The following is a 9,558-nucleotide window of genomic DNA, read 5'->3' as shown; positions in this document are numbered from 1 at the left end:
ATATAAGGATTTTCCCCTTCAACAGCTTTCGATTTATCACTTTGCCTTATGTACTTTTATTTGCAAAGATCTAAATGCCTTAGCATGATATAGTTAGGTTTTGTTCAAAAACTCGAAGAAACCTTGCCTTCAACTTTATTTCATTTTAAGGCATTGTGGGGGTTCGATGAGACCGAAAGTTTTTTTTGCCCCAAGTACTTAGACTATTTTATATGTCATAGTCTGTTGAGGGTAGCCTTTAGAACCGAATTAGAAATTTTAAGGCCTTGTTGTTGTTGTTGTTATGGGTCCTCGGACGTCTCCGAGCCATTTTAATTTGGCCATGGCCTTTTTAGTTCGGGTGTCGCCCCGAGTTATCCGAGTTTACCTAGGATAACAGTCCCCGAGTGGGAATGACAGTGGCCTTTAAGATTCGGGCGTTGCCTGATAGGTCTTATGCCCCCGAGCTCTGATGGACCGGACCATCCGAGTTTATTTTCGGATGATAGTCCCCGAGTGAGAGTGATTGTTCAAAATCAGATTAAGATGGACCTTGGGCTCGATACCTTTACGGGATCGGATGTAAGAAAATCCTTGAGAAATGCAAGAAATTTTTTTAAAAGAAAATAATATTTATCTGCAAGGGAGAGACTTCTTTTTATTCTTGTGTAAAATAGTTACACATGCGTGCATTCTTTATGCTAGGGCTCGAGAAATATATACGGGCAACGGTTCATTTGACCATTTGGCCCTTACAATAAATCCAACCTATCGAGACCCTTGCATCACAAAGTTTCTTTCCTTGCTAAATTCAATATCCGAGGGTGATACCCCACAGTATTCGAGGTTGATCATAAAGAGAAGCCTCGGATACTATTGGTGCAATCCTTAACACCGATTCATGGCCAGCCTTATATTCTAAGTTTGCACGATCTACTGTTGCCTTGTTAAAAACCTTGCCGAAAAACCCACTTTGGAGAAAACCGGTTCAAGAATAAAAGAGTGCAACGCGTGCTTTCAGACCTACAAAATTGGTACCGCTTCTTGTTGGTTATCTGCAAGTGTTAGTTCAAAAATAAGTAAAAAGGAAATGAATGGGGATGTACCTTAGCAGTAGTATCGCTTCAAATGAGTTATGATCTAGGTTTTCGGTAGCCTTTCACCGTTCATTGCCCCGAGTTTGTACGATCCTTTTCTGGTGACCTTAAGAATTTGGTACGGTCATTCCCAGTTCGGCCCCAACTTCAATTTGTTCGGGTTCATGCTATTTGGTGTGACCTTCCTTAGTACTAAGTCCCCGATATTAAAGTGTCTAAGGTTGGCCCTTCGATTGTAATACCTTTCGAGTCATTATTTTTGGGCATCCAACCGAACGAGGGCGACTTCATGCCTTTCATCTAATATATCTAAGCTCGTGTTCATGGCCTCATCATTCGATTCCTTGGTAGCATATCGAAATCTGATACTTGGTTCACCGACCTTGACCGGTATTAGAGCTTCGACATCATAAACCAATGAGAACGGGGTGGCCCCAATACTAGACTTTAAGGTCATACGGTATGCCCATAGGACTTCGGGTAGGATTTTCTTCCGTTTTCCTTTGGCTTCGGTTAACCTCTTTTTGAGGTTTTGGAGTACGGTTTTGTTGGTCAATTTGTTTTGTCCATTCCCATTAAGGTGATAAGGTATTGACAGGATCCTTTTGATCTTATGATCCTCAAGAAACTTGGTCACTTTGCTGCCGATAAACTATTTCTCGTGGTCACATACGCTTTTGGACGGCATTTCGAACCAGCATATGATGTGGTCCCAAATGCAGTCGATGACTTCCTTCTCCCTGACCTTCTCGTATTCCTGAGTTTCAACACACTTAGAAAAATAGTCAGTCAAAAATAATATAAATTGAGCCTTACCGGGTGCCCATGGAAGAGTGACAACGATGTCCATTCTCCACTTCATGAATGTCCATGGTGACAAGACCGAATGCAGCAGCTCCCCGGGTTGGTGAATCATCGGAGCATGTCTTTGGCATTCATCACATTTTCGAATGAACCCCTTCGTGTCTTTTTCCATGTCGATCCAGTAATAGCTGGCTCTGATTACCTTTCGAACCAGTGATTCGGGTCCTGAATGATTTTTGCAGGTGCCCTCGTGGACTTCCCTCAAAATGTACTCGGTATCTCCTTGTCCTAGACATATTGCTAGTGGGCCATTGAACATTCTTCTGAACAAGGTTCCGTCTTCAGACAAGTTGAATCGGGATGCCTTTGTGCGCAGGGTCCTCGATTCTTTTGGATCTGAGAGCAGTTTCCCGATCTTCAAATATTCTATTTGTTTCTCCAATCCCATGTAAAACTTGTAAAGTTTATTTCGGTATTACCTTCTTCTACTATCGATCTCATGAGTTGTACAACTGTATCCGAGTTGAGCTCGACGTCTTCGACTGACAACCCTAAGTTCGCAAGGGCATCGGCCTCACTATTTTGATCCAGAGGTACATGCTGCAAAGTCCACTCTTCGAACTGATGTAATGTTACCTGCAACTTATCTAGGTACCTTTGCATTCGTTCTTCTATAACTTCTTACGTTCCATTAACTTGGTTCTCCACGAGGAGGGAGTTGCACTTAGCTTCGATCACCTCTGCCCCAAGCCTTTGGACAGTTCGAGACCTACAATCATGGCCTCATATTCGGCCTCATTATTAGTCAATTTCACAGTTCTAATCAATTGTCTAACTATATTGCCTTTGGGTGGCTTCGGTATGATGCCAAGTCCGGATCCGTTTGCGTTCGAGGTGCCGTCCATAAGGAGGGTCCAGATTCCCAAAGATATCCCCAAGTTTACTAATAACTCTCTTTTGTCCTCGGATATCAGGGCCGACATAAAGTTGGCCACGGAATCTGCCAAAAGTTGAGCCTTAATGGCTGTCTGGGGTCGATACTCAATATCGTACCCGCTAATTTCCACGGCCCATTTGGACAATCGTCCCGAGAGTTCGATTTTATGCATTATATTTTGCAATGGGTATGTTGTCATAACATATATAGGATGGCATTGAAAATACGGTTTTAGCTTCCTAGAGGCGCTTAGCAAAGGGAGCGCCAATTTTTCTAGGTGAGGATACCTAGTTTCGGCCTCACCTAGAGTTTTGCTAACATAATAAATTGGAAATTGCGTACCTTGCTCTTCCCGAACTAGGACTCCACTTACCGTTATCTCTGATACCGCCAAGTGCAGTGGCAGGCTTGATAGATATCGCTCGAGTTCTTCCAAGGCCTGTTGGCATTCCGGGGTCCATGTGAAGTTATTTTTCTTCTTCAGTAACGAGAAAAATTGATGGCTCTTATCGGAGGACCTTGAGATGAATCACCCAGGGTGGCAATGCGCCCAGTTAGCCTTTGCATGTTGCACGACCTTCCAACACCCGTTGGCATTCCGGGGTCCATGTGAAGTTAGCTTTCTTCTTCAGTAATGAGAAAAATCGATGGCTCTTATCGGAGGACCTTAATATGAATCACCCCTGGGTGGCAATGTGCCTAGTTAGCCTTTGCACAACCTTCACGTTGTACACTACCGTGATATCCTCGATAGCTTTGATCTTGTTGGGGTTGATCTCGATTCCTCGGTTGGATACCATGAACCCGAGAAATTTACCTGATCCGACTCCGAACGCACATTTCTCTAGATTCAGCTTCATGTTGTACTTCTTCATTATACTAAAGGTTTCCTGCAAATGCTTTAAATGATCCTCTACTCGCAGGGACTTGACCAGCATATTGTCAATGTAAACTTCCATGAATTTCTCTATTTGTTCTTCAAACATCCGGTTTACTTGGCGTTGGTAAGTGGCATCCGCATTTTTTACTCCAAATGGCATCACATTATAGCAGTATGTGCCATACTTAGTGATGAAGGAGGTTTTTTCCTGATCATTCGGGTTCATCCGTATTTGGTTGTATCCGGAGTAGGCATCGAGAAAACTAAGGATCTCGTGGCCAGCCGTGGCAGTGATTATGCGATAGATGTTGGTCAAAGGGAAAGAGTCCTTGGGACATGTGTTATTTAAATCTTTATAATCTACACACATTTTCAGTTTTTTCCTTTTTTAGGGACTACTACTACGTTTGCTAACCATCACTACTAGAAAATAAACCTGTGGCAACGCAAGAAAAACCGTTGCGATATGTAGGAAAACCGTTTCCATAGAGGTATGGCAACGTTTTTTCGATCGTCTCACTAGGTCGCATGGCCATAGTTCTATTGCAACGGTTACTGCAACGGTTGAGACAACCGTTGCCATATGGCTATCTATCGCAACGGTTACTTAACATTCTACTGCGACGAGTATTTTTTGTCAACTGGAACGGTTCAAAGGCGTTGCAATAAAGGTTTGTGTAACGGTTATTTAATCTATTGCAACGGTTAAGTTAGGATATTAAAACGATATTTGGCCGCTTTTGCAACGGTTTTGTTACTATTATTACGTGTTGTTTACAGTAACAACAATCTAATAGGCTCTAACGCAACGGTTTGCATTATCTGTCGCAACGGTTTACAGTGCCTATAGCAATGGTTCAGATTACCTACTGCAACGGTTACCTATCATAGCAACAGTTTACATGGTTAATTGAGACAGTTTTTGTTACCTATAGCAACGGTTGAGATAAGCTATTGTAACGGTTTAATTGAACCAACAATATACTCCCTGATTGTAAATAAATATTTACATTATAACCCACAATAATTTATATATATATATATATATATATATATATATATATATAGTTATAGTTTCTGTGAAAGCAAAATATTAGAACCCATGTACATAAGTTTAACAACCAAGTACATAAGTTTTACTATCCAAAAGTTAAAGAAGTTTCAAAATGTTTGATAACAAAAGAATCCTAAAACATTTAGAGTTTCAGCAACAATCCAAAAATCTTCTTAAGCAGGATCTCCATTGCTTTCATCTTCCCTTTCTTCATTTTCTCCACCTATAAAAGAGGACAAATAAGATCATTATCTCTTAAAATGCTAGTTAACAACTGAAGTACACATGAAAGGTCAAGTCTTTTATAGAAGTTAAGAATATAAGACACACAATATTAACCAAAAAGAGAACTTTCTGACTTGTTTATGATTGTTCACGGGCAAAAATTATTTTTTTATCTATAGATTATGCTTCATTAGTTCCATCGCTGTAACACTGTCTCCACCATGAATTATAAGATATAGCTGAACTAAAAAATAGGCAGTGAAGTCCTAGAACAAATTTCTAATATGCTAACAGCCACTAGATCCTAGTTTTGCATACAAATATAAAATCCTAAGATTTCTAATCAAGATGACGATACCAACACAAATAACAGATAGCATGTCAAATCCCTATGTTTTATGATATCTAAACTTGTCTTAACCATTTGACATGAAGCAAGCCTAAACAGTGCACGACATCTCGATATAAACTATCATGATTTTTTAGAGAGAAAATAAAGTACTAGACATGATTTCTACTACTTGGATTTGTCAACAACTGAATAGTTCACATAAGTACATTGACAACCTTCATGTTTTCAGTAGTACATGGCCCGAAAAGGAATTTCCTAAGACATGACTTCAGCACTCAAATGAATCATATTGTAATTTAGAATTGCAATTTTATTTACAAGTCTAAGAGACAGGTTTATTATTATGTAAATGAAAGCAAAACTTGGTTATATCAAAATGTCATTTTGAATAGAGTTCTTTCCAATATGGGAGCATTATTTTATTTGCTCAAGTACAGGACTAGGAGGATAAGGATAGGTAACATAATCACAAAGTAAAATATTCAAGATAAATTTAACAACGAAATGGTGGTTTCCAAGAAAAAAAGGGCATATGGTCAAATATTGGACCACATAGAGTTGTTCAGACTCTGCTAATAAATCATGTACTGAACTCTTACTAACCAAAACAATCATCTTCAATTGGAATCACACTGTCGAGATAATCCAAATTATGTATTCCTCTTGATTTTTATAGCACTAGGAAGGGACATTACTTCTTTTAGGATCTTGAAAGGGAGGTTGGAGAACAAGTATTATATCTTGCTTGCCCCATAGGAAATGTTTTTAACTTTTGACCTTGAAGTTCTTCCCATAGGACAAGCTGTGGTCAAAAGCTAAAAGTCACTCCATTAAGCTAATTCAGAAGACTAACAAAATATATAACAGCAGAATCGCAAGGTTTCTGCCCTGTACCTAAAAGTTGGCTTCTCGAATACAATTAGTATTGAAATCTATATTTGGGACATCCGCACTGCCCACGTGATCACAATAGTTTCAAGTTACTCGCAGGATAGAGTATCCATACAGTGCATAATAAGGTTTCTGCCATGTACCTAAAAGTTGGCTTCTGAAATACAATTTAGTATTGAATTCTATATTTGGGACAAGAGAAGAGTTTCAAGTTAATTTTGGTTAGAAGATTTAAGCTTCATTTCCTGAAGATTTTCCAACTAAGCTGACCTATAGGAAATAAGTATATCCTAAGTCTTAATAAGCAAATTCAGGATTCTAGCTATTGAAATTATCACAATTATGATTCCAGCAACAACCTATGAACCATTAAACAAATCTAAAGCATCAGAGTTGGTCAACTTTTGGAAACACGTTGAACTACAGGTTCAGACTCAATCCACTTTCAAGAAGTGGTTATTTCCACACTAATATTCTAATTATTAATATTAAATTCCAGAAATAAAAAGAGTACGACAGCAACAATGTGTCAACTGTGAAAGAAGAAGGAAAAAAGAGAACGACATCAACAATTTGTCAACAATTTACATTAATTAAGTACACACCTTGATTATTACTGCCAGCAGATGGACGATTAATTGTTCAAATTGCAGCTTGTTGTGTAGAGGATGCTTCTCCGAGTGAACAACCACTGAATGTTAGCATATTAGGATCAACTCGTAAATCTGGGTTAAGATGCCGAAGTTGTGCAACAACATTAAGTGTAATATGTTGCCGCCAAGTTTCCTGTTGTTCCTCGAACTTTTTCTGCAGCCTTTGTTGCATTTTCTCTTCCATTTCCTCCAATTCTTGCTGCATTATCTCATCGGTAGTCTTTGAAGAGGGTCCAGAATTTCCAGATTTTTGTTTCAAGATAGTCTTTGTAACCCCACGTTCATACAATCTTACGCGACCTGGATGTTCAGGTCCCATGACTGTTGCAAATGCGTCAACTGATTGGTTATCATCTTCAATTTCTTGAGTTTGTATTTGCTCCATTTCAGCCTACAAATAAAATTTAAGAGAAGAAAATACAAGTAAATAAAACTGAGGTAACAATAAGAACCAAAAAGATAATCTAGACAAGCTTTAAAGTAGAAATCTTTGTACAATTTTGTGCATTGTATCTTCATATGATTCCTTGCATACTCGGCCAGTTTTTCTTGATCTTGTAGCCACAAACATGTCCTTACTTGACGGATCCTCAGAAGTTTCCTTCCTTTTTTTCTAGTCACATAAAAGTCAGAATAAAAATCTTCACAAGTAAGGTTAACAAGTTCATATTAATGAAAAATAAGAGAAAATACCGAACCTCGCGGATTGTAGCAAAACCTGTTTTGCCAGCAGTGTGTGGATTCTTTAACTTTTTTCGATTCTCAGTATTAGTTTTGGAAGTTTGCTGCAACAGGTAAGCTTTTATGTTAAGCATCTAATACATTTCTACCTTATGCATTTTGATACTCTAAAGAGTGTTGGACACTAAGACAAGTTGAGGAATGAACTTCAAAAAGAATTACGCATTCTCTTTGTCCAAAATCAAGTTTACTATGTCTATAACTTATCTGATAAACTTTATCAGACTTCCAGTATTCAAGAAGGTACTTAAATTCAGCTTCTGAGACATATGTTGGCTTTTTTGCCATTCGAAGTTCGTCATTGGCATAGGCTTCATAGTAGTTTTTCTTCAACCAACACTTATACCTTCTCCAAGCATCTTGAATTGATTGAAAAACCCACTCTTTTCCATCATCATGAATGTCATATTTTGTCTATAGTTTGGTGTACTTAAGTTAGACCAAAAATATGAAATATTATCAACTAAAAATTGAAATAATGAAACTTCAAACCTTGATATATTTCCACATATCCTCTTTTGTATTCAATTTCTTCCAATTATGTATATTTAGAGGACAAAAGGTTGAATTTCTTGCTAGTGTACCGAGGAAACTGCCCAATTCTTTTACAGTTTCGTCAGTCGGACCAATGGGTTGGTTCAAATCACTTAGGATGATCAATTTTCGCTCACTCCGACCATGTACACTTTGCATCTGTGTCCTTCCTCTTGTCCAGTTTACAGTGGAAGGGCCTGCAATAATTACGAACCAGAGATAATTACCAAATCACTAATGCTAATTGAATTTATGACTGAAATCTATATATTCTTGCCTCGATCTTCAGATTGCTCAATTACTTCATGAGTGGCAGAATGTTGCGACACTTGCGGCACTTGTTCCAATACTCTTGTGCTGTAGAAGATGTAGAATATTGCGACACTTGCTGCACTTGTTCCAATACTGCTTGTGCGGCAGAAGCTGTAGAATGTGGTGTTGCTCGATGCACTTGTTCTTGCCCTTTTGTTGCTACAGGAGTAGTAGAATCCAATGGTACTTGTTGGACTTATTTTTGGACTTTTTGTGGTACATGAGAGGTAAGTGGTAATTGACGCACTGGTTTTTGCACTTGAGATCCTAACCTTGGATGCTTTGTTTGTCTATTTGAAAAATTAGCTGGAACAACTCTTTTGGTTGTCAACAACGAAAACTTTTCTTTTGCCAATGATGAAAGTGATCCAGCTGGAAGATACTATGAGTTTGTTTCTTTTTTGTTTTTCCTTGTAGTCACTTCTTGATACATAGTCATCTCAAAACTGTCAATTTAAGAAAACAAAGGTTAGCATAAGTATAAATAAAAGAAAACTGGTCATTTTTCATAATATTTCATTTTCCTAGGAAGCTCGTTCAAATGCCTCGTCACGAAAATACAGTGTCATTATGGTCTAGACTTCAGGAAGAATGAATTTTTTTTGTTTGATCTGGGTGTTTTGCATCTGAAAGTAAACTTTTACACTAGATAAAAAGACAATGTGAGGAAGAGAATATCCAAGGAGAAGCTGCAATAATTGTTTTTTTTGGGGATAAGTAAGGTGCAAAGAATGTTATATTGCCAAAGCAAGTCTCTGAGTTGATGGATGTTTCTAGAATTCAAGATGCACCCAAATAATGTTAGTAGCATTCTTTTGAAACCTCCCTTTGGAAAGCTATCTGTTAAGTTCTACTCTGAACCATATAATCAGTAACATCTATGTGGATTTATATGTCTACCAGAACAGTAAGATGCAATGTCATTATATCGGCGCAATTAAATGTGTTAGATGCCTTTCTGATTGAGTTTTTCACAATATTGATGCATTGCTCAAAGTTTGAAAAGAAGTGATCTTTTCCTTTGTAGAATTCTGAGTGCCCTCAATGGGAAAAAAGGAATTTAGAGTGCTGTGAACTCAAAATTATTTAGGGGTCGGAA

The 9,558-nt window shown here is 38.2% G+C and overlaps 1 protein-coding gene across 2 annotated transcripts; it reads right to left on the bottom strand.

The window, feature by feature from the left end:
• Positions 1–4,692: 4,692 nt before the first annotated feature.
• Positions 4,693–9,250, bottom strand: LOC107781791 (uncharacterized). Of its 2 annotated transcripts, none has more exons than XM_016602562.2 (6): positions 8,425–9,250; positions 8,106–8,344; positions 7,571–7,657; positions 7,369–7,485; positions 6,825–7,263; positions 4,693–4,974 (listed from the first exon to the last, which is right to left on the bottom strand). In XM_016602562.2, the coding sequence occupies exons 2-5, from the start codon at positions 8,304–8,306 to the stop codon at positions 6,862–6,864; spliced, it is 807 nt and encodes a 268-aa protein (XP_016458048.1). In that variant the 5' UTR covers positions 8,307–8,344; positions 8,425–9,250; the 3' UTR covers positions 4,693–4,974; positions 6,825–6,861. The 2 variants fall into 2 exon arrangements, with proteins under 2 accessions (XP_016458048.1, XP_016458049.1); XM_016602563.2 differs by having other exon boundaries at positions 7,571–8,027; positions 8,425–9,243.
• Between the last annotated feature and the right edge of the window lie 308 nt (positions 9,251–9,558).

The sequence above is a fragment of the Nicotiana tabacum genome, chromosome 8 (genome assembly GCF_000715075.1).
Source record: "Nicotiana tabacum cultivar K326 chromosome 8, ASM71507v2, whole genome shotgun sequence".
In the NCBI taxonomy this organism is placed as follows: domain Eukaryota; kingdom Viridiplantae; phylum Streptophyta; class Magnoliopsida; order Solanales; family Solanaceae; genus Nicotiana; species Nicotiana tabacum.
Note: the sequence above shows the minus strand (reverse complement) of the source record. Positions and strands in the feature narration are given on the sequence as shown.

What these genes read in the sequence shown, in the direction of transcription:
- LOC107781791 (XM_016602562.2), bottom strand. Translation starts at nt 8,306, where the DNA reads ATGCAAAGTGTACATGGTCGGAGTGAGCGAAAATTGATCATCCTAAGT. An exon ending in GTTTTGCTACAATCCGCGAG is followed by an intron (nt 7,486 to 7,570) that starts GTTCGGTATTTT and finishes TTATGTGACTAG; the next exon opens with AAAAAAAGGAAGGAAACTTC. An exon ending in AAGATACAATGCACAAAATT is followed by an intron (nt 7,264 to 7,368) that starts GTACAAAGATTT and finishes TTTTATTTGTAG; the next exon opens with GCTGAAATGGAGCAAATACA.